Consider the following 25694-nt stretch of genomic DNA (forward strand, 5'->3'; position numbering starts at 1 on the left):
TGGTCGGATGCTAAATTTACAGAACGGATACGAGCTTTGTCAACAAGCATAAAGTTAGTTAAAGTTGTGCGTGAGTTTGGTGTGACAAGAAAGCTGCTCCAGCAATTTGGCCTAATTATTGATCGATTACTTCCACCTGCTTCAGTCTGCATGAAACACTAATCAAGTTAAGATACATTTTTGGTGGTCGTGTGTAATATCACAACCCTTTGTGTCTTAGTGCGGCAATGCTCTGAAAAAAAAAATTAAAAATAATTAAACTGCTAAGATTAGTTGGTCATGCATTTTAACAATTACAATCCGGGGTGCGTACCTGCTCTCAAAGACCTCATTGTGGAGGTAGTTCTCGAAGGTCTTGCGATACTCTATCTCTTCCTGCTCCTTCTTCAGCTGGTTGTCAGTCTTGGGGCAGGCGCAGCACCTGCCCCCTGAGGTGGGCTCGTCTGTGTGGTTCCACTTCTGCTCATCTTCACTGTCCAGGTGGGTCGGGGTACGAGACGGCAGCTTCATTCCTGGGCAGGAGAAATAGGTGTGAGGGAAAGCCAGGCAAACAAATGTCACGGGAGCAGCAGGTGATTTGTCACTGGGGCACATTTGACCTGCGGACACTGACCTTGTAGGCAATAGTCAAACTTGTAGAGGTCGCTGTCCTCCGCCTGTTTGCGACAGATGACGCGGTAGTGGGTGATGTTGCCGTTAGGACTGGTGGGAGGCTTCCACTTCAGGATGATCTGAGAGGAGGAGTTGGAGGAGGAGATGGGGTCCAGAGGCACAGAGGGTTCTGAGGGGGATGGAGGAAGACAACAGTTAGGACTGTATTGCTGATGTATGACCGTAGGCGGATTGACTTTGGTCCTTTGTGAAACAAATGCATTAATAGTTCATTTATGGAAAACTTTCCGCGTTCGCCAATTTTATCGTTGTTTAGAATTTTCTGTTAAGTACAAGTGCAATTTAAGAGTGGTCCAGACCTGTTGTAAGAGTCATGTTCAATTAGTCCAAGCTTAAGTTTTTCCCTAATGGTTTGCATATTTTATTACTTTGAAGCAGTTTGGGGGATGACAACCCTGTATAAATTACACTACACAATTACATTGACATTACCCTGTTTAAATTATAGGTTAATATAATTAAAAAATGTTTTCATATAGCCTAAGATAACCCCAATACTAAAACAGATGCAATTGTATAACACTACAATATCAATAGGAACATCTAAAACGTCAATTATGTCTCCCCCTCTCTTTGCAGTCATTGATCGCTTTGTTTTTCAAATGTAACTATTTCTTCTTTATTTCAGTGACAGTACAACTCTCAGGTGACATGACAGTCATTTCTTGACTTGAGCAGGGTCCTGAATTTCAATGCAGATTCTGTTATAAATTATAGACTTCCCTTCACGGATCTCTGAAAGCAAGTCTTCAATGCAGGACACATGGGGTCGTAGGATGTGTAGCCTTGTGTAGAGTGATAATTATGCTAATTTGCAATTATCATGAACGTATGCTAAATTATGCACAGGTTGCATTCATCATATTGACACAGGTATCTCAAGTTATGAGTGTTGAATGCTGAATCTAAGCGTACAAAGACAAAAAAGTGAAAACCAAGATAAGAATACAAAAATGTTCTTGTATGTGGTCCATTGTGTTTGGGTGAGACTACATGTAAACCTAACATTTTGTTTACAAGAAAACAACTCCACAGAGTACTTTTAACACAAGACCAAAATTTGTGATTCTGTATAGTTTATTTATCATCTAATTGGGAAGTCAGATATTTTCTACAGTCAGTTAAAAAACAAAGTTACTAAAAAGTAAAAACACATTTTCCCCAAACCTAACCAAATTTGTGCCTGTGTGTTTTTACGTGGTGTGACTCACTGGTGGCATTGGTGCGGACGTAGATGATCTCGCTCTTGGCTCCATGAACCTGGTCCTCGTCAGATGCAGACAGTTGGGTTTTGACCATAATGGCATATTGGGTCCAGGGCTTCAGCGGTCGGATCAGGTGTCCCGGATCTTCCGCCTTCTTGCTGTCCGTGGAACGGGACGGAGGATCGACATCAGCAATCGCCCAGCTGTTAGAGCCACATGCGTCCTGTCCATCAAACTCCGTCACATTCTTATACGGCCTGGAGCGGATAGAGAGACGGCGATCAGAGAACAGGGATCAAAAGATTCAAACTAACAGTGATAAGTGTAATATTTGAGTACAGGTAATATGGGGAGCCAAACATTCATTGATGTAGGAGTTAAAACCAGTTAAAACAGGACCCATTGGACCAACTGGATCTTGTCTCTCGATTTAAACATCATCGTCAGTATCAAAGGCGGCAGCGAGATGTGACATGGAATGGGAAAATCCAGGGATTTTGTCAGATACTTACGCTTCTTTGTAGAGAACCATGAAGCCCAACAAGTCTCTGAAGTCTAAAGGCCAAAAGGGCTCCCACTTCAGCATAATCATATTTGATAAGGTCTTGATCACGGTGAACTTCAGCAGCTTGGTCTCACCTAAGGGATGGAACAGACAATGCTCAGCACATGCCTTTGGTAAAAGAGCAAATGAACAGTAGAACATAAAACACCCCACAGCTTCTGATTTTTAGGGTATAGACAATCACGCCATTATGGTTACAAGCAAAGAAATAAACAGCTGACATCATATGGCACAAAATATAGATTAGACTTGCAAGATGCATGTTGAGTAAGGATGTGCGTTTTGTGTTTTTCCTGAAGGAAGGATGCTTATGTAGATACAGTATTTTATTTCATCCAACACATGGTTGTTATGAGCACTATGCATGGGTACACGTTCCATGGAAATAGTATACTTCAATCCATTCAGGAAGTAGATGAGTGATGTGCTCTCAGCCTGGAGATCCTAAAAGGAGCAATCTTTTAACAATAAAGTATTAAGAAAATTGTTTTCCATGAGATTGAAATTGCATCTTAATTATGTTGATACTGCGAACACAAAGAAATCCAGAGCAGATTAGGAGCATTATAACAAATGTTATCAGTAAGGTGGTGAACATCACAAGTCTTACAGGAGGCTTGTTCCCCGTTGTTGCGTACAGCGATGTCATTCTTTTGGTTGCGCTCCTTGGTTCCCGTCACCTCCTCCATCTTTCTGATTTCAGACATGCAAAGTTTGGAGTTGTAGTGGAAGAACGTACGACCACGATAGATGGTCAGGTTGTGCTTGGACCAATCCCACAGCTCACGCAGGTTCTGGTTGTCCAGCGCATAGAGGGCGAAGACACTAAGAGAGACAGATAAAGAAATTAAACCCTATGATTATCTAAGAGAAGAGGAGAGGAGAGGAGAGGAGAGGATGACTTACTCTCCCTCAAGATGCTCCCCCCTAATAATACGTAGTTTGCGGAGGAAGGACAGGGAGACCAGGGCGTAGGCTCTGCGAACAGTCAAGAAGCCTGTGATTTCCTCAAGCTGGCCCAAACTAGCCTCCAGTTCAGCTGCAATGTTATCTGCAAGGAGAATGGACATTTGGTCATACTAGTAGGTGATGGCAGAAAACATACAGATGGTCATACGGTCAGACAAACACACATTTGAAATCTACAGGTGGATACACACAGACTGTATGGCTAGAAGTCCGGATAAAGAGAGTAACATGGACTGAGAAACCTGAGCGATGGAGGGAGGAGGAGACAGACATAGTGCGAGAACCAGAGCCTCTACTGGAGGCCCAGCAGATGGTGAGGTGTAGCAGTACTCACTTCCTCCTCGAATCTTGATGATCATGTTGCCGTGCAGAACAGTGCAGCCTCTCAAAGCCTGGGCTGAAGTTACAGAGTCAATCGTCTTGTTTCCCGCACACAGTTTGGGACACAGTCCTGCACATGGCGAACAGGTCAAACTACAGAGAGAGAGAAAATAAAACTTGTATATCAATGCGGTAAATACTCACTGATATGCTGGGCATAGAACCTTATTGAAGCAGATCCATACAGACAATCAAGAACATTATTGGCATTACATCAAAATGGGATTATTGTCCACGATACAATACAGAGCAAAACTACAGAGGTTGCCACATTCCTGTGTGCAGATATCAGAAGTGGAATGACGCATAATTGAATGGTATGAGGCAGGAATGCTCAGTGACGTGCTGGTGTGATGTGAGCTGGATGACATGGCCTTTACAAACAACAAGGGTGAATCTGTTCAATGAAATTAAACTGACATACTTTATTCTAGTTGCTATCTCTCGATCTTAATGTTCTCTGCCTTCCATATGAAGCAAATATAACAAATATGCTCATTAAGACCACATCCTTTATTTGACTAAATATCAATAAAAAAAAAAAGACAACTAGCAAAATATCAATAATTCTGAACGTAAGGTTTCTCAAACTCATCATCTCAAAGGAGACACAATCGAACGGAGCCTTGCAATTCAATGAATGAGATGATGTATTCAGGAGGTGAATCTGTATAATTCCCTCAATTAATTTGATAAGTCTTATAATGAATCCATAGGCTCTTAGCAGTGGAATTAGATTACGCAATCTCTCATCCACATCTGAGCCTACTTCATTTTTATTAGCACTGGGGGATACAGGAGAGAGCTTTATCATTCTTTGCTTCAATTGCTTCTGTCCCACATACAACACACACAAACGCACAATCATAAACAACAAAAAAAACATGACTGAAAAACCAGCTGCAGTTCCCAACGGGCATTACCCTCTCTCAGCTCTCTGAGTGGCGTTCTTTCCCCGCAAACATGTGCTTGTGCACGTAATCACACACACACACACACACGCATGTGCACACGGACACGCACACGCACAGAGCAATGAGGCCTTGATGGTGCTGCCTTTCAGCAAATTCATTCACAAAAGGCAGGCCTTGTCTAGTGAGCCGGGTACACGCCACACGGAGAAAAGGGATCCGATGCTTCATTCACAAATGAACACTTTTTTTTTCTTCCTGAAGCCCTCTCGAAAAGAACGTAATCCCTCCCTTAAATTCCACTTCCAGCCTTGACACCCCTAACCACAAAGGTCGTCCTTAGACGTAAACTAAAACGCTGCTTTTTGGTTGGTCTGCTCCAAAAAACTCAATATATCACTCCGAACACCACTGAGTGAAAGATTAGCCGACCCAATGGATTTGTAACTGCTCCGATGTGAGGAATGTGTAACAGAAGCAACAAAGTTGGGTCAAAATGATGTTTTCTTGAAAAATACATCTACAAATCAGAAGAGGGCTGGGGGGGGGGGGGGGGACACCGGTTCACTCGGATGGATTTTGAAGCCGTTCAATCAGGGTTTCAAAACTCAAAGTAAAGGAGACAATGACATCAAACAGCAGCCTTAACAGGCACCTTTTCAGCGCAGCCCCTGCGCCCGGGGAACAGCTAACAAAGGATGCTGTTGTTCGCTGCAGGGACCATGCAAGCTCTGCATGCACTGCCATTTGTAAGCTCACCCTGAGTTAATTCTATGTTTATGCAACTCTTATTATAATCCCTCTTTCCAGGAAGCACACACACACACACACACACACACACACACACACACACACACACACACACACACACACACACACACACACACACACACACACACACACACACACACACACACACACACACACACACACACACACACACACACACACACACACACACACACACACACACACACACACACACACACACACACACACACACACACACACACACACACACACACACACACACACACACACACACACACACACACACACAGTGTGCCCCTACCTTTCCCCTTAACAGTCAGGCCATGCGATGGATGACATTCACTATGGTGACATGAAACACTGAGTCCCAGGGGTGTGGTTTTGGTCCTTGTGTGGCTTTTCCTATCCACACTGAGATCCGAATGACCCATCACACACCTGCCTTCTCCTAGTTTCAATCTTATCAAGCTCTTAATAATGTATGTAAATTTAGAGGCCCAATAATTGTTTCCCCTCTAAGACTTCTGGGTGAGTGGAAAAACACTGTAATGATCTCTCAAAACAACAGTGAGGGGAAAAAAAAGATAATTTGTGTCTCATCATTTCGCCCACAGAGAAAATCCTATATTCAAATTCTCAAAAGTAATGCTCTAGTTGCAGTGTAGAAAGAAAGAATGTTTTGGGCCGTTGTACTGAAAAACACAGACACACAGGCAGACAGGCTGGGTCCAATGGCAGCTCTTAAAGAGACAGTGTTTATCTGTCCGGCTGAACTCCATGACTCGGGCTGCAGGGTCTGCTAGAACCATCTGCAACAGAGGCCACAGCTGACGCTCGGGTTTGGTTTTGGGCCCAGGCCTGGTGGAACCAGACCAAGTGCACACATGTGCACACGCACGCGCACATGCACACGGACACACACATACAGTTGTACTACTGCCACGGCCATCCAGGAAAGATGAGAGAAACTCTATTCAGTAGATTTTAGGGACGGCTGGAGAGACAGATTTAAAGAGGTGCTTTTATATGATTATTTGATGAGAAATTAAGTTGTAAAATTAAAATCAACTAATTGATTTACTGGACAAAATCATAGTGTTCGTCAACTAAGAATTTCTTTGGTTGAGGACAGCCCGAATGCACACTAAACATCCAGATGATGGATACATTACATTTGCATTATTCTATTGACAGATTTGACTGTTTATTGGCTTTGCCAACCTTCTGCCAGGCTAAGCTGCTGTGAGGATGACGCTTGTTCTTGCTCTAACCAAACCATAGCAGCAAAACTGACACACAGAGACCCCTGATGTTGCAACTGTGTCAGAATGCCAATGAAAAGAAAAAGTTTTGTTTATCACGTAATGTGTGCACGCATACATCTATACGCAAGCACACAAACAAACACACACAAAGGATGCCATTCTGCCTTTTGCCTTAGGGTGTCTGACTGAGCCTTAAAGCAATGTTCTTTTCTGTCTAAGCACCTGATAATCCCTGTCGGGCTGGCAGCATGCAAGGAAAAGTCAATCTCTCTTTTACACACAAGATACATTTTGGGAAAAGTCAAACGTTCTTCCCATTTCCGCTGGGTGTACTAAAGCTCTGTGCACGCGAGAGTGTGTTATTTACCTAATAAATATATCTCCCTCTATATATAAACCTCTCTCCATCTGGATGCAGTGGACATTTCCCCCAGCCTGCACCTGGAAAAAGTAACCCGACCAAACTGCTTTACTGGGAACAAGCTAATGTTGTCACAAACACGTTCGGCACACACAACCTGCATGTACGCTCATGCGCATATACATGCAGATGCAAAAAAACTTGCATATTCACAGGTACACCAGAAACACACAAACACCATCAATCATGCGGCCACCTACGGCTTCAAGCGATGCAGACGTCTCCAGAACACAACCTTCTCTTATTAGAACCACCTCAGAGAAATACACCTCTCAGTGCTTCTTTTCCTCCCCAATCTCCAACCTACTTTCTTCTCCACACTCCATTAACGTGTCACTCTATCTGTCTTTACATCAACGGGAAAGTGGTCTCGTACTCAGTGTCTTTTGTCACCACTTTTTGGTATGTGACTTGGCATATGATCTTCTTTTTTTTTTTATCTAACTGGCAACTCCTGTGAGAGAGCTGTTTTGTTAGAATTGTCTCGCCAAAAACAAACAAACAGGAGAGTTTCACACATCACGTTTCAGCTGGAAAATGTGTTTATCCTCAATGCACACACCTGTGCTTTGAAAGCATTAAAACTGGAGCGGTCTCAAAACACATACTTGGCCTCAAAACAAAAATGTGTCCTGCTCGTTTAGCAATGGCTACTGGCGCTAAATGAGGAAGCCGGTGATGTCCCTCGACCCCCGTTTACTTCAAGTGAGAAGCTGAATAAGGTTGTGCCCTTTATGTTGCACATGCAGACAAAGCTGTGTGCTAAACAGGACCAAATGAGGTCCACACCGTCTTTTGACATTGCCTTTACATTCACGGCACATGGCTGGCACTTTTAATTTACATTAAGATAATAAGCGGTTGAGTGTTCTTAAAGATAATAGGGAACCTGTACTTTTAACCACTTTAAACTCTGAGTTGTACTACTACTACTTCGACTACTACTACAGAGGACCGGTATGCCCAGCTATGAATGTCAGTGCTCCTGTTAGTGTACATGCTTGCTGACCTAACTGGGTTAAAATAACCACCAAGTCCTGATTATTAACCAGATATCAATTGTTATTATGATTTGCTAATATTTTACATTAAAATAATCTCATGTGAATCTCTAAGTAAACAGGTCCCAGACAGACTGTAACGTTGAGCTCAGGTTTTGAACACTGAATAATCCCTTCAATTGGAAAATGATTGGCTATTAGGTGCATAAAGACCTGGGCACATTATTTCACCCCAGTGCACTGCTTCCAAAATAATCAGCACTTCAGCATGATTAGAAACATTGCTCCATGCTGATAACAATATATATATATATATATATATATATATATATATATATATATATATATATATATATATTTTGTATGCAACACAAAAGCCAGATTTAGTAAATTAAGTTTATGGATTTATTCTGCATATGCAAAAAACAAGAAATGTGTTGTGGACAGCTATTTGTTCTTTTATGTCAGCTTGGGAAAGATTTGACTTGATGCAGCTGTGTAATCATCACAGAATGTGATGGAGGCTGTGAAAACACTATGGACTCATTTACAGCAATTGAGATTAGAGGACTTATTTTCATTTGACGTTATGTAGTCTCATGCCTATATGGCAACTTTGTATTTCGTGCAACTGATTAAATGATCATACCAATATTAACTGACCAGCTTTTCGTTTTGTCCTATGGTAGCCGCATTATGAGAATGTGGTCTCTCTCACTGACACTGCACTTAAAACAGCTAAACAACTTTAATAACGAGACAAACAGAGTTGCAGGTGACGTTATGCACATCTACAATGTCTCAACATAATTTGTCCTCAGCAGCCCAGCTGCTTTTTCCACAGGGGAGAGACTTTCCATAGTGGAAAAATACTCCAGCCCTTTTTGTTTGATCAACTTCCAAACACAATCATCTCTTGTGTGCAAAGGTTATCGAGTGTGTTGAGTGACCACAGCCCACTGTCACAGAGAGAGGATTTGTTGTAGGTTGACAACGTGTAATGATGGCCACCATCAATAACCCAGCAGTGTTTATGGTGGCATTAAAGGGGTGTGTGTGTGTGTGTGTGTGTGTGTGTGTGTGTGTGTGTGTGTGTGTGTGTGTGTGTGTGTGTGCCAGACGTACGTAGTGGAGTTGATAGTGGTGTATCCAGAGGGACACTCTGGAATACAGGCCCCATTGTGTATGACATATTCGTAGCAGCCCAGCTCTCGGTCCTGGTTCAACTTCTTAGTCTGCTTACACTGGTTGTGGAGCTCCTGGATTTAAAAACAACAAAAACACAAATGCTGACACCAGCGTATGTAGTTTACCGTGTCCACATTTGAGCTAAACATTATACGAGTTAACCTGAAGAATTGGAGTCGTTACCAACCTGGCAGAAGGAGAAGCTGACACAGCGCCAGCCTCTGAAGACATAGTATCCAGGAGGACACTTTTCCACACAGGTGTTCCCATGCTGGAGGTTCCTGCAGGCCACGCAGCTGCTTGCATTACCTGGCCCGGCACAGCCGCCCAGGCACTGGTCATGGCAGCACTGGCCCTGGAGGCTACACGCACTATGCTTACAGTTGTCCAAGCACACTGAGGAGAAGCAGAAGGTGAAGAGAAACAGTAAGGAGGTGGTTGATATAAGGTATGGTACACATGGACTCAGTTGTGTGTTATTGTGGCCCCAATTAGTATCAGCATGAAGAAGTGAGACAGCCAAAGTTCACAAATACACACACACATACCCTGCAGGAGCAAAGTAAAACAAAAACACCTAAATAAAAACAGCACAGACTTGCATGAAGGCAGGGATATGCCTCTGTCTCAGCGGCTCTGTCTAACGTTCACACAGCTCACAAAACGTTCAAACAAGAAGGGGCGGAGAAACCCTGTGGTCAAAATGGTCACCGAGTGGTGGTTTGCTCTGATCTGTGAGCAGCGAAGGAACCACATGCATGTTTGCTGTGGAAGTACGCACACATGAACGTGGCTGCAGGGACTATAAACAGGTGTTCCCAGCGAGGCCTTGTGGTTTTCTTGTTGCCTTTTTAATGTTGTTGCTGTGGTTGCTCAAAAGAGAAAACTGGAACTGCCATCAGAAGGAGCACAAACTGCAACTGAAAAGTGTTTGAAATCTAATAAAGTTCACAAAAAAAACAAAAGCACAGAATGATCAGTGATTTCCTCGCTGACTCTGATGTTTACGTTGTTAAATTGAGACAAACAAATATCACAAATTAACCCCCACAATAATGTAAGCGCGTCTATCTGGCCGAAGCTACTGAATCGTGTTAGCAATGTTGTGTCAACAAGTTGAATAAAGGCTACAATTGCATGACCTCCACTCTGTATTCTGTGGTTATGTTTGACTAAAAACAGGTAGTTTAAAACCTTTCCACTTACAGACAAACGCTAATTAACATTCAAGAACACAATCAGACAAACGCCAGACCGTAATCTGCATGCAAACATGTTATTGGATAATTACTGATTACAACCCTAGCATCCATGAAGAGCTTGTGTCCACAATTCACACCTAATGACCAACAGCAATAGTCTGCAGCACCATGGAAACAACCTTAATTGCTATTAGGTTTAACATTATAGGTCATTGGCTCATGTCAGGTTCCATTTGACCTATTGAGAAACGGCATTTTGTGAAAGAGCTTGAGTGTCAATTTTGATTGGATTAGCAGTACGGTTTGACCTGTTCCCTGTAATGATCTAATAAACTAGCCGTTATTGCCTTATCTGATGGCCAGTAAAGACTCATTACATCTCACTGTATACCAGGCACTGGTCTTTTTTTTACCAACAGGGGCAAGGAGGAGAGGAAATCACAATAAGAAATGGGTTAGTTAATGTCAGCTTTGATGTCATGTGTTAACTGACCCAGAGAGCGTCAGGGCAAGACGCAGATCTAGGTTGAATAAAAGGCGACAAATACTAATACGATTAATTGACCCTGTTTGACTCCCTTATAGGCAAATACTGTATATACAGCATCAAGAAAAAGAAGATGTTGATTAACTTTTGATAATCAAGTTATCCTTACTATAAACAAACCTAAAATAAAAAAATGGACTTCTGGCTTGGTTCCCTTGCAGCTACTAAATTGTGAAAAAAAAAAAATTGTGAAAAAGTGTGAGATGCTATCTCTGTGAGGACATCCCATGAGCTCTCACTGCCAAGGATACAGCCAGGACCCCCCCCCCCCTCCTCCCGACACTGGAGGGCTGCCCATTGTGCTGCCTGAGTAAAAGCAGAGAGGACAGACGGGGTTGTGGTAGGGAGAGCTGAGGGGTCGGATATTGAGGTTAAAGAAAAGAACAATGACGAAAGGGACAGAGGGTCGAAACCGCGGAAAGGGGGAATGACTAATGTAGAAAAGAACTATTTTCAACCTTCGGGGTTGGTTCACGCAGGGGTCGCTCCACTGCATTTTCTTTACTGTGAGCTAGTAAACCCAACACTGCACACGGTCGACTCTGACCCACAGAGGGAAATGCATAGCTCTTCTCCAGCCCTCCCCCTCTCGTCTGTCTGCTGTGTGTGTACATGCTGTGACCGCGGCATCACATAACAGAGGAGGGAGGGCTGAGACTGCTCGCAGATCCAGCTCCAGTCGAGGATCCATGCCTGAGTGCCGCTCCAACCTCAGATCCACCCTCAGCTTCAGCCAATGTGTTTGCTGACTGGGGGAGGCAGCCATTCAATGGCCTTCCATGTCGGGGAGGAGAGAGACGCCCAGGGTTAACCCTGGCCTTGCTGGGGCAGACAGGGGGCAGACGCAGCCAAGTAGCCAGCATGCCAGGGAAGACTGCTGCTCTGGGTGAATTACAACGAGCTAGAGATAGATAATTCCACTCATTACAACGTCATGAAGAACAGTTGTTTACATCCCCCTGTTATATAAATAGACTCGTAGGATGCACTACCGTGGTATTTTATTTCATCTTTTTAGTTATTGTTTTGTATTAATCTGAGGTATATTTACACTTTTTCTCTCATGTGATCTGATCCCAGCACAGCAGTCTCAGTGAGGAGTACTATAGAAGCATAACACCACTCCTGCAGCAGCATTATTCTCCGTTCTGCTCAAACTAGCGCTGGGATACACAAGCTAGCTGCTATGCCAAACATGCTCCAGTCAGCTCACTCATTCATTTATCCCCTCCTCCTCCTCCTCTCTATCCCTCCTATCCGAAACAGCCTCACCCTGCCCTGCACCACTATCTATCTCTCTATCTGCCTGCCTGCCTTTCTAGGCCACTCAACCCCTCCCACTTTCATTCATACAACGCCTTGTTTTGTTTTCATGCTGGCTGGATGGGGGGATGCATGGAAGGAGGCATGGATGGAGGGATGATTTCCCTCGTGCATCAACAACAAGAGGAGGAGGAGGAGGCGGTAGCGTCCTGGAGAGCTAATCTCTCATTAAGCCGAACACACACACACACAGGCAAACCTCACTGTGTCATTCAATAATTTGCTTGCCGCTTCCTCTCTCACACACACACACACACACACACACACACACACACACACACACACACACACACACACACACACACACACACACACACACACACACACACACACACACACACACACACACACACACACACACACACACACACACACACACACACACACACACACACACACACACACACACACACACACACACACACACACACACACACACACACACACACACACACACACACAGTTCCAGTAAGGGTTTTAAATGCAAAGGTGTGTTGTGTTTACCTTTCATTTGGCCATGGCAGTAAAGAGCCCTGGCTGTACACTCCCCAGGGAAGGAACATGGGAAAAGCTTGGCAGCCAATAGAGTGCAGCCACACACAGCCACACTTCCTGCTCTTAACACATAAAACCTCCCCTTTAATTGGCAGTGTTGTCTACAGGCGATGTGCTGGGAACAATAACAAACACGTTTCAACCCCAGAGCCATTTACACAGGAGAACACACATACACACACACACGCACACACACACACATGCACGCGCACACACGCGCACACACACGCACACACACACACACACACACACAGCTGCTGGATTCACGTCTACTATATTTGGCCACGGTGGGAGTCCTGAGCTTCAAAAGCTTTGCTATAAATGCTGAGTGATCTGATGTAAGACATTCGCCCTGAGAGTCGAGGAGAGAGACGGGAGGAGGGGAAAGGGTGTAAACAAAAACACACTGATTGCTGGGAGGGAGAGTGATACCGTCATAAGAAGAGTCAATACACATGGAAGCAAGCGCACTAATAGACAAATACAAATACGCTAAGGCAAAGGTCTGTTTGTGTTCACTATTATGGCCAAAAGGAGAGTAACAGGGGAGGGAGATCAGAGGGGGAATACGGTAAACTGAGGAGCAGGGTTGGGCCATATTGAAATTTCCAGAGTGACGATATTGCTTTTTGAAAAATCGTTCAGAAGTATGAAGGGTCGGAATGATAGGAGAGTGAGGAAGGGGGCAGAAGCCATGAACATTTTTGAAATGAGAGTTATAAGGATTTATATAAGCTTAAGTGTACTGAGAAGACGTTAAAGTGTTTCAAGTGTCAACTTAAAAAGTTCAAATTCAAGTGAGCAGTGCCGTGTACGAGAAGGAGAACATTGGAGTAATGGAGTAAATTGTGAGTGTATGTAAATGATGAAAAGTTATTTTATTTATTGCTCATGAAGGTCCTGTTAACTGCTGAACAAAGTTCCTGAAAAAAGGTATATTACAAAAAGTATGAAATACACAAACCTGAAATATACAATGTTTTCAAATAGCTGATAGGTACTTGTCCATGTTTTTTTTTATTTTTTTTTTTACTTCTGAATATGTGAAAAAAAGCATGAATGGAAAAGTAAACAGGCATACCCGTCCTTTTCCTCTCTAACAGCCACTCCCTCTCAGGCTTATTGACACACAGATAAAGAGCCGCCATTATGCAAGCAACTTACCAAACACAGGAAACTGAGAGGTGTCTATGAGCTTACTCAAGTGTACTTGTGAATATGAAGATATGTGGGGCAATCTGCACATGCAGTATATGCAGTGGGCTGATGGCCAAATTAAAAGGAATTTTCACCAGACATCAGCTATTGGATTATTATTGGATGCCTTCTATTGATATCGACCGAACATATCCTGTCACGCTGTAAAGCTTGAAGTTAGGACTGCGTAAGAGGAAGAATTCGGAGGGTGTTCACCGTGATGACCCATTGATCGGCAGCTCATTGCTATGCCTCAACATTCATGAGGGGCTCTGCATTGAGCATTTCTAGTAGAAAGTGGGCATGTAAAGGGCTGAACCAGCTGTGCACATGTACAGGTTGATTTGGCATTAGTAAAAGGAAATTGCGCACTGGCAGGCAAGGTTTATTTTTTTATTTACACAAGGTTGGATAAATCAAATTATGTTTTGGCGTCCCTGCATTTCCTCTTTTGAACGTACGCAAACATTTAGTGTGGACTCTCCTGTATAATGAATGAGGCCCCCGGGCTGTTGTTTGAATGGAGAAGTGTCAATACTACTTGCTACTGGCTTATTTGTGTTAAAGGTATCGAGTACTGATACCAAGCCCTACTCATCACTCAGTAATGAGATTGGGTGGTTTACCATGCCAAGACACTGGGTCACAGCCACTACACCTGTATATTGCAGGTAGCAAAAGCAACATACAGACAACCTGAAGGCCATTTTACACAAAGGGCATGTGCACAGTCATGTCCTCTCAACTCGTGATATGGACACATTTACCAACAATAACTAAATCATCTATTCACAATAATCTCCTGTGTACATATACAGCACCCCCGACAAGAGACTTTCTATTGTTTCTGTGTATGTGTGTGTGTCCGTCCTATTGGCTAAATGACCCAGACTAAATTGGGTTACTGATGGTTGGAATTGGCTGAAAAAGAACAGGGCTCCACCCCCCCATCACACACACAGACACACAAACATACACACACACACAGACACACAAATACACACACACACAGCGGTTTCTTTTTAGCGTTTATTCTACTACAATCTAGCAAACCTCCCTCACAAACACAAACTGCCTTTGGTAAGCAGGTCATTCTGGTGACAGCATCGTGGTTACTGGACATATCTACAAAAAGGTGAAAGACAACAAAACAAATTCATAGTGCAAATTATTTAGCCGATTTCTGTTTTGTTTACAGGTTTTATGAGTTAGAATATACATACATTAGAATTCAGCAAGTTACTCTGTCACACATATGCACACAATCACACCCCTTCTACATATCTGCATACCTGCCTCAACATGTTCACTTACATAAACAGTACCACTCTATATCCGCATATTAAAGAAAGATGGCCTGTTAATGCTGGTAACAAGGCCCTTAAACGCACACCATCTCAAACGAAATCCAATAACATCTTCTTCATTCCTGCCAACAGTCATTAAAATGACAATACTTCAGCACTTTGCCACTAAAAAAGCTTGATCAAATCAATTAGAGGTTTCTTGCTTTGCTCAAGGACAATTCAACAGGATCTGCTGAGAGAGCAGAAAGTTGCGCTCTACACCGACGTAACTGCCGCAAGATCCATACATTTGGATCACAAACAACCTTCTCTGATCTCTAGCCTGCTGCAAAACCTGTTTAGTCGAAATCGGTACATACAAGAGCAATACAAGTTATTTGTATGTCATGTGATATCTCATACGTGTTTTTAAGTCTTAAGGACGGGTTGACGGGTGAGCATGAACTGATACGCACATAGGACACACGTAGGCATGCGACCAACTAAGTGAAAGAGTGAATCTGGCTGAATGAGCATGGTTTTGCTCCCCGCTTTGTCTGTCTGCTCATTGATTTCCTTGTCTGTGTCTTCCTGTGCACTGGCCAGCCCTGCTGGCCCATCTTGTTACCATGGAGATGAGTCCAGACAGAGACTGTCTGCAGTAATTAGCTGCATGCTCCCAACAGGCGTTTTCTTAGATTCCCCTCTAGTCATCATTTGTGTCTCGTCTTTTCATCGTAAAGTTACACACTCTCCCTCTCTCCCTTTAAGCTTTGCACTCTTCTCTCCTCTCCCTGACTTATTCCCCCTCTCTCGTCTCCTCCTCTTGACCCTTCTCTGCCAGTTTCTTTTCTCCCCTCGTCCCGCCCAGCCATGGTGTCTAGCCCCGGTGACACATTTGCTCCTCCAGAAAGCCACAGCCACTAGATCTCATTACAGACGCTCGGGATGGAGCTACAATCAATACGTCCCACTGACGGCTCTTATCGCCACTCCCTTATTCTTCTCTCCTCCAACAGATCCGCCGTAACTACCCTCCACCCTCATCCCTCCTTCCCTTCACTCCTAGTGCCACATCTTTAATTTTGTCACACTGCCACCAGCTGCAGCATTTGCTGCTGGCTGCATTTTCTTTTACATCTAGGCGCAAACATGAAAAAACACACACACGCACTTCTGCAGTGGACACAAATTCGCTCTCTCGCACACACACATATTAGAGAGCACCATGTTGTCTCATACTCTCTCGCACACACACACACGGCTTTGCTGACCGGACAGTTTGGTGACAGTGAGACGGTGATGGAGAGATGCAGCGGACGTGAACATCCATCTAGAGAGCAAGACACCTGCATCACCGCCCTCATGATTTTCCTTCACATCACCACTAGTGAGACTCACTCATACACACACACACACAGACACACACACACACACGCACACACACACACACACACACACACACACCAGAGGCAGGAATCTCTTCATCACGTTACTCCAGTCAGCCAGGGAACAAAAGGCTGGTACCAGTCTGCTGTCAGAGTGAGTAGTCACTCTTTCTGGTCTTCCTCTGAACATTGAGCCTGTGATTCATTGATGGTGTGTGATGTCCCTTGAGAGAGACATGCATCAAACAATGTAGACGAGATTGGGAGGCAATCAGGGTCAAAAATTTCAGATCGGTTTCAGGTTGACTCAAATGGTGTTTTAAATGACTCAATTAATCAAATAACACTAAACACTATTTTCTATTCTAGCTCTATACAAAAAACACAAAGCCCAAAAGATCTGCAGACAGTGATTAAACATCTTTAACTGAACACTCCTAAGTGCAGTTAGATAAATCCTCCTTCACCTGTGTAATTTAATCAGTGGCGCTGAGTGACAGTCCAGTCATGACTACGGTGTTTTTAAGCCTCAATGGCCCATTATCTCCTCATATTAGCCACAGAACGAGGGACGGAGAGAAAGGCAACTCTATGTCTCTCTCCATATGTGTCTCTCTCTCTCTCTCTTTCTTTCTTTCTTTTTCTTTTTCTCTCTCTCTCTCTCTCTCTCTCTTTCTGTGTCTCTGTCCTCAGTTGACAGACAAAATGTGTATCAAAAGGCTGATTGTCAGATTCTATCTCTCTACTCACCTCTTCCCTTACTCCATCTTTCTCTCTTTCGTCTCCTCCAACCTCTCTACCTCTGGTTCTTTCTCTCTTTCATCTCCTCCAACCTCTCTACGTTTGGTTCTTTCTATCTTTTGTCTCCTCCAACCTCCACCACCGCCATAATTAGTCAATAACCAATTAGTCAATAACCATTAGTCCACTAATAGACAAATTAACTTGCAACTATTTTTATTTTATTTTTCACTGAAATACCTTTTCAAGAAAAACACTGAAAAACATGGCTGTGAACAATGTTGGTCTTCTTTATTTTGTATGATTGTTAGCTGAATATATTTCGACTGAGCCTATGAAGGACATTTTTCATTTTATAGACTACACATTAAATTAATAAATCAAGGAAGATAATCAGCAGATATCTTTGCTGAGAGACTAAATAAAAGATAACAATAAAAGATATAAGAAGCTGGCAATACAGATGCACAGGGACATATAAAGATGGAGCAACAAGCAATACGAGCAAATGTGAAGACAAACTCGCATGCACAGACAGAAGAAACTAATCCTGTACAGGTCAACACAAACAGAGTTTCTAAGAAACAAAAATCAGGAGAAAACGAGGAGATGAAGGAACACAAACAAAGACACGGACACAAGTAAACTTAATCTCTTCGGCACAAACAGACACACAAGTGGCACGCTCCTGTGTTTTTGCCGGCTGGCCAGCTGCACTGAGCAGTAGGCACACAGTGTGGGGGCTCGGGCGGGATGGCTGCAGTGCAGATGCTAGCTGCCCTATTTCATATTCACAGCATAGCACGAAGCAGAGCTACAGAACACAGGCAAGCACACACACGCACACATACGCATGCATTCATGCACAAAGAGCAGAGCAACCGACGGCTAGAGAAACAAACACCTCGCACTATACGCCATGTGTCAATGTTGAAGTTTCAGAACAGACGACGAATCCTCCAAATGTTGGAATATTATGAAGGCACAAACACTATTTCTGCAGTGAAAAGAAAATCAATCAAATAAAATCGCACCTTACTTTTGTTCTGAGTCACTGAGTTAAGGCTTTTTTCAAACTATTAAGTGCCCTCACTGCTCTTTGTATCAGACAAATCTGAGCACCTCATCCCACCAGTCTCCTTCCTCCATTCATTCATATCCCACAAGACTTTTTATTCTGGGGAGAAAGGAGGGAAACTCTCCATCATTACTGGGTGAAACAGGCGTGTCACAAGGGGTCACATACACACATTCCCTCATCTCATGTCAAAACATACCAACATTACTGCACACAGGTCACATACCGCAGACATGTGAAGTTCTAGTATCTTTCTTTTGTTCAAAGCAGCCCTCCCTTCATACCCCCCTACCCCGACCTCAAGACTTGGGAACAACATGACAGCTGTATTCAATGATGATGATGATGATGATGATTCTTCTTCTTCTTCTTCTTATGTGCTTGAACATTCACATATATGGACATTTCAATAAAATATCTTCTGTCTCGCCTTTCGGACCTCCTTTCTTTTCTAAATGCAGCAAAACAAACATGTCTGCTGCTTCAAGCTGATTAAATGAGACACTGACAAATATGTGCAAGTAGATGAAACACAGATCTGGTAGAAACAATTATGTCCTTAAGGACTTGAAGAAAAAAAACCTTGGATATTGACAATCATGGTTGAATGGTCAAACACATTGGTGTGGGTTTGAAGGGCAAGTTGTCATCAACAGTAGTTGGGATATAAAATCCAAAAACATGGTGGTCATACTGTCTTTGTCCACAAATAGTGATGGAACTGTGGTCATCAATGCACAGTCATCCCTCAGCTTCACTTCAAGTTGCTGAAGCCTCAGTTTGACCTCAATGAGACTCATCTTTCCATCAGCAGAGTGAGAGGCCAAGGAAAACAGCCCGAGAAAACCGACCAGGGGTCTCCTGGGCCGGTGTGCAGGGACAGATTATGGAGAGTGTTAGTCATAAGAACAACAGTGTACACTCAAATTCAGGCTCAAATGAGTCAAAGGAATTTGGGGAAAATTGGGAGATCTCTTGCTTCTGTTTGCTCAAATTTATGGTCATCCATCCGTCTGAACAACTCCCCTTGTTCCTTTTGTCCCGGGCAAGAAATGTTCTGTGAAGTTTCTGGGAAATCCGAAGACTGGAACCAATATTGGGTTCTGCTGGTTTTAGGGAGAACAGGTTCCCAAATCACTGTCACTTTGATTTGAAGGTAAGAGATGTCACAAATACCATCCTATTTTATTGGTATTTGTGAACAACATACCTTGAAACCAGGTGGTTGATCAGAATAAATCTGTAAATAAGCTATGAAGGCTTCACCGCCAACACGATAAGGTATGGATAGCTCAGGAGCTGGAGACAAAAGCAGCGGACAAATATGGACGTTTTCAGGCTGTCTCCATCTTGGATAAAATTCTAATCAAAACTCATTCGACAGTAGCTGACATGATTCAATCAATCATCCCGACACCTTGCGTCAACAATAGGATGGATTTCTGGCAGCAATATGTGTGTGTGTGCGTGTGTTTGGGTACTTAAAAAGAAGGACCACTATAATGTTCCACTACAAATGAATGGACTCCCCAAACAAAACCAAAAAAGTTTCCTTTATAAAATAAACTAAAGCATTGCCTTCCTGTCTCGATTAGCAGGAATAGGAGGCACTCTACACAGTTTACACGGCCATTGTCTGTGCTCCTCACTAGACAGGATTGATATGTCTGCTGCTGCTAGTTAGGATGGTGGCTTGCTGTCTGCCTGCCAGTCCACCCATCAGACATGCCCCTGTTGTAATGCTAATGCTGCACGTGCCACTCTAAAAAACCTCCCCTAATTAAAAACCTAGTTCCAATAACTGCCCGTCTAAAGAGAATTCCCACAAGCACACAATATTAACTGCTGAGGCAGAGAATGAAGTGAGATTACATGCGTGTGTGCATGTGCTTGCATTCACGTGCCAATGACAAGCATTACATATGGCATGCTTGGATGTAGACCATTTCAAGCCACAACAACAATGAAAATAAATCTAGCATACAAGCAGATTTCACGCCTCCATGTATAGCCAGCATCCAAAGTGAGCTGGACGTAAACGGATGCTTGCACCACCCTATCTGTTCATGCTGCGCTCCGACATGCCCTCAGCAAATACAGGAGGGAGCAATGGAGGCGAGGGCCAATGCAACATGTGAAAACAGAGCATGATACGCAACCGAATGCATCGATACGGACGCACAATTGAAGTGAGTGGTGGAGGGAGCAAGGGGGCCAGGCAGGAGGACGGACCTCAAGGGTAGGGAAGGAGGGAAGGAGCTGACAGGGAGAGCCAGATAAAAGCCTTGTCGCAAGGGGACGACACATAAAGGACAGAGAAAGGGAGGAGGATGCATGGGGGACCACTACGAGGGAAATGATTAGCAACGAAGCACACGGGCAAACAGCATGGATGTAACGGTCCGGGGTAAAGAGCTCTCCGGTTCGGTCCTCCTATCCCTCACTCACTCGGTCTGATCAGTCCGCTTTGACAAACACCCCTCCCCCCAGTCTTGTTTTTCTCTCCTGGTACAGGAATTCGTGGGGCGTCACCTCAAAAACAAGATTAAACCCTGGACACGTCCGTTACCTAAGGAGGCTATTAGGGATAGGAGTTATATTCAGTTACGGTTAATACTTCTAAAATGGGATTTATATTCCTTAATGTTATATTAATTTTTATATTTTTTGAAAACTCAACATTTTTAACGTGACAATAATTTAGTAGAAGACAATGGAGGAAAAGTGTTGCTGGGTGTTTGTGGAAATCATAAACAGGTGCTCTTTGGCACTTTCTGTGCATATTTAATCCTATAAAAGGGCTCATTGCATTGGGTGGAATATGGTCTCGACATTGTATAAATTGCAATTCTCCTTAAAAAAGACCCACTTAAGACCATAGGACCATAAAAAAGCAAATAAACAAAAAAAAAGAAAACAATCAATAAGCTGCAGGTTCCACTATCTGCAACAAGTTTGGAAGTGCCCTCACTCATGTTCGATACCCACTTACACCCATTACGTCTCTGGCTACGGGTGGAACCATTCATACTATGAAGGCTGCAGCTCAGGCATAATGTGAACATTAGAGGCAGAACACAGAGGGAAGCTGGGTCCTCAGCTGCATGTCAAGTTCAGGCACACGGCATCCCTTTGGAGGCCTGACTGAAGAAAAAACTAAACAACTGAAGGATTTGCACAGCGGGATCACTGCTGGAGAGGAAGGGTCCAATCGAAAAGGAGTACCCGCTTGTATCATGTGGCCATATGCATGTGTGTGTGTGTGTGTGTGTGCACATACATAATACATGTACACCAGAGTATAGGACAAAGAGTAAAGAACACAACACATACATTAGGAAGGAGAAAGGGGTGTCAGGGGACTAGAGAGGCCCTGCTTATCCTTGGGGGTGCAGGTGTTGTCAACAGAGGCCCCTCTAGCAGCCTGGCTGAGTGGGTGGGTGGCACACAAAGAGAAAAGCCTTCCACTGAAACACAGCAGCCAGGGACAAACGGAGAGACACACGGACACTACCTGTGGCTCACAGAGAGCTTTACCTCTGTTGCTGTGAATAAAAACGGGAATAAATAGCAAAGAAAACATGAACAAAATCAAATAAATTCTAAAATTCCCCCATTGCAATTTCAACATCTTGATTTTCTGTCTCTGTAACGAACACGGACGGGTGTGCTTACCAAAGCTACATTTTAAAATGACATTTAAAAGCCGTTGTTTACCGGCAGTGTGAGCGGGTCGATGAAGAACATCGGACTGAGAGCCCCCACCCCGCTCACACAGCCAGTGTCATGTATCCCCAAAGGTGCTGTGGGCCAAGCTTTCAGCTTTAGTGTAGACCATCTACCTTTTTATTCAGACATTCCTTAAAGGAGCCTCTCAGCGGCCACTGGCTCATGTTGACAATGACAAATGACAATTCACCCCTAATCTCTTTTCCCTTGTTTTATATCATACACATAAAAGGTTATTTATTGATAATTAACAGGGCACAGGTGCTTAGTAAAGATTTAAACATGTCATTACTTCCATTGTTTTTAAACCTGCCGGAATCACTCAATAACAAACAAAGACACTACAAACTGTTCAATGAGTTTTGAGTTTAGTTTCTGTGGTCAGCTTCTAAATATGATACTTGCTTCAACACCACAACACCAATGCATAACAGATGTGATTCTCTGCCACAGAACATTGAACAGGCAGAGTTACACCGACGTGTGTGTCTGTGTGTGTCTATTTAATAAGATTTAAAAGAGTAGAATGAGGGCTAAATTAAATCAGTGCAGAGGGGAGAAGCCTGGGCGGTCAGGGGTACAGCAGTTAACAGGAGATGGTAAACAGGTATTGGTGATTGATGCCATCAGCAGCCGCAGCCAGCGTTCACTGAAGGACCTGTTGACAGTGTGTGTGTGTGTGTGCGCGTGAGTGTGTGTGTGTGTGTGTGTGTGTGTAGAGCAAATATTACGACACACAAAAGGAGGAAATCAAGCTACTACTTGCCCATTTGATCAGTTATTGGTCATGACAAAAGAGGCTTTTGCTATGACTTGGTATTACTTTAATTAATCACATATACTGGAACTAGGGATGCACATTTTAAGTAGTTTCATTAACCTCTTGGAAGTCACATTAATGATCAATAATCAGCACACTGGTGACCTTGAGATGTATAAATAACCTACCAACTTTACAGATGTTAATATATTTTGTATTGATATTTGATTACTTATCCCTAGTAAGTTTAGCTTATGAATTCAAAGATGAAAGTTTTAATTAGCGAAGCAAATAGATATAAGCATATTTGGAAAGCTTAAGCAAATCTTCTGTCATGCGGTCGTCCAATCCGCGAGCACAGGCTAACAGCGCCATACATCACCACGGCGATTTTCCTGCAGTCCAGAAAAGTACTATTGGCACATTTATCTCTGTCAGCGGTACACATGAGACGAAGAGACTGGAGCATCTGTCTCTATCTACACACACACGTACTGTCCACAGTATGGAGTAGTGGAGCGCCAGACACTCCCTCCTACAGACATGCAAACAGAACTGGGGGCCGGGTTTGTCATCCAAGCTGTTCCCTGCATCCATCCCTCCATCACTGCTTACCAACCCTCAGAGGGGTCACACACACAAAGGCTATCATGGACACACACACACACACACACACACACAGCAGAGTGCTGACTTTGAACTGCATTAACTGAACCATTAAAGACAGGCCACGTTGTTTAAAAGTGCACTGCTGGACACTAAGGCTTCGGTTCAATCTTCCACTCCCACACAATTACTGATCAATTAATTTACCCATCGATCCATTAAACTCGATGGCCATTGACTCTGCCTAAATGACGGTGTACACATGTATTCTGGAAACACCTTTCAATATAAACTTTGTAAATTACCAATGACATGATCTCGAAAATGAATTATGATAAGCTTCATAAAGCTTTATGATTGTATCCATTTGAATTATCTTTGTGTGGCAATTTGGTGTAGAAAGCATTTTCTAAATGTTTCTGATGTGTTTGTTTGCCTGTTCCTTTATTCTTTGCTGTGTGTTTGTTCAGAGGGGTGTTGAACCACTCTAGTGATTCAACAGATCACATTATAAAGAGATGTAATTATAATATGTGCACAGTTTTAACTGGAACAACAACAAATATCTACAAGTACATGTGTTTTTCCACTAATAGGAGCCACGCCCAGTTCCTTCCTTGGTGTTCCCATTCCTGCTCTGGGAGGAACTGAGGGATAAACACACAAACACACTAAATAGGCCCCAACTCTGGCCTGCCTCCATGCACACACATACATAAACAGATATTCACCTCTGCTCCCAGACCCCCATCTACCCACAAGCCCTTGCGACCAATTAGTTTAGTGGAATTGGCAAGAGGGACGCCCCTCTGCCTGGATCGGTTGAGGCAGGCGGCAGGAAGAGCGATGGTGGGCGATAAGGGGGACATTCACCAGCATTCCTCCTGGGGGGCTCACATTTTATGTGGGTGACAAGCAAAGCCATTCGTTTTCACATGTGTCCGAAACCTCCGTTTCCCACTCAATCTTTTAATTCCAGCGACATACACAAAAAAGCGACGTACACAAGAAAGCTAAACCGACCATGTATTTTGTGACTGAAGAAGAATTCCCTTAGGCGCGTTTGGCCACTTAGTTTTTTTTATTTGAGAAAAGGCAGCTACAAAATGGTCGTTTGTGTACTGGGTTAGTTGGCTAGATGGACTGGTGTTGCCGGTCAGATGTTGGTGCACTACAGTACACACAGGCAAACTAGAAGAGGACGACCGACAGCACATGACGGCAACATTCCTCATGGGAGAAAAAAGAAGTAACTCACTCCACTCTATCTCTGTCTCTGTCTCTGTCGAGATACGAATGGCAGGAGGAGTAGTCAGATGATAAATGGAGGCGCACGCACGCGCGCACGCACGCACGCACGCACGCACGCACGCACGCACGCACGCAGGTGCACCACAGTTCATCCAAAACATAGCTGCGAGCGTCATCTGTGTCATGTGCTTGCGAGTGTGTGTGTGGAGCAGGCAGCAGAGTGCAGTATGTCTGGCTGACAGACAGCAAGCAGAGTAGAACCTTATTTAGCTGCAACAAAGCCATCACAAGGCCCACTGCAGCAGACACTGGAGAGAGGAGGCATGCTAAATATTAGCCGGGCCCGGACGTCACTCTGCCCGGTGATACACACACAAACACATGCGTCGTAAGAGACTGGCGCACTAGCTCATCGTCTAAATTAAGGACCAGCTATGGGTGTTACTCCGTGTCATCTTCAATATGCATGTATTAGGAGGCCCACGTAATAGAAGCGGACATTTCGATTTGAGTGCAGTCTCCCCGTACTGGCGGAGTTCCATATGGAGCCCCAAAACTATTATTCAATTAGGTGGCACGTAACAAAATAAATTATACCACCCTACGATATAATGAGAGAGTTTGTCTAAAGGCTCCGTAGACACAGATGGTGGCTGTTTCATCTTTTTCTACAAGGGCCCTG

The 25694-nt window shown here is 43.7% G+C and overlaps 1 protein-coding gene across 3 annotated transcripts in view; it reads right to left on the bottom strand.

The window, feature by feature from the left end:
• insrb (insulin receptor b) overlaps positions 1–25694 on the bottom strand; it is an 83128-nt gene that overhangs the window by 14127 nt on the left and 43307 nt on the right. For all 3 annotated transcript variants that reach the window (XM_034530464.1, XM_034530463.1, XM_034530465.1), the window contains exons 3-11: positions 9537–9745; positions 9287–9420; positions 3746–3885; positions 3349–3493; positions 3053–3267; positions 2390–2516; positions 1884–2134; positions 614–781; positions 314–512 (exon numbers count right to left, since the gene is read on the bottom strand). In XM_034530464.1, the coding sequence (XP_034386355.1) occupies positions 314–512; positions 614–781; positions 1884–2134; positions 2390–2516; positions 3053–3267; positions 3349–3493; positions 3746–3885; positions 9287–9420; positions 9537–9745 (1588 nt within the window). The remainder of the gene's footprint in view (positions 1–313; positions 513–613; positions 782–1883; positions 2135–2389; positions 2517–3052; positions 3268–3348; positions 3494–3745; positions 3886–9286; positions 9421–9536; positions 9746–25694) is intronic.

The sequence above is a fragment of the Cyclopterus lumpus genome, chromosome 4, assembly GCF_009769545.1.
Source record: "Cyclopterus lumpus isolate fCycLum1 chromosome 4, fCycLum1.pri, whole genome shotgun sequence".
Classification (NCBI taxonomy): Eukaryota; Metazoa; Chordata; class Actinopteri; order Perciformes; family Cyclopteridae; genus Cyclopterus; species Cyclopterus lumpus.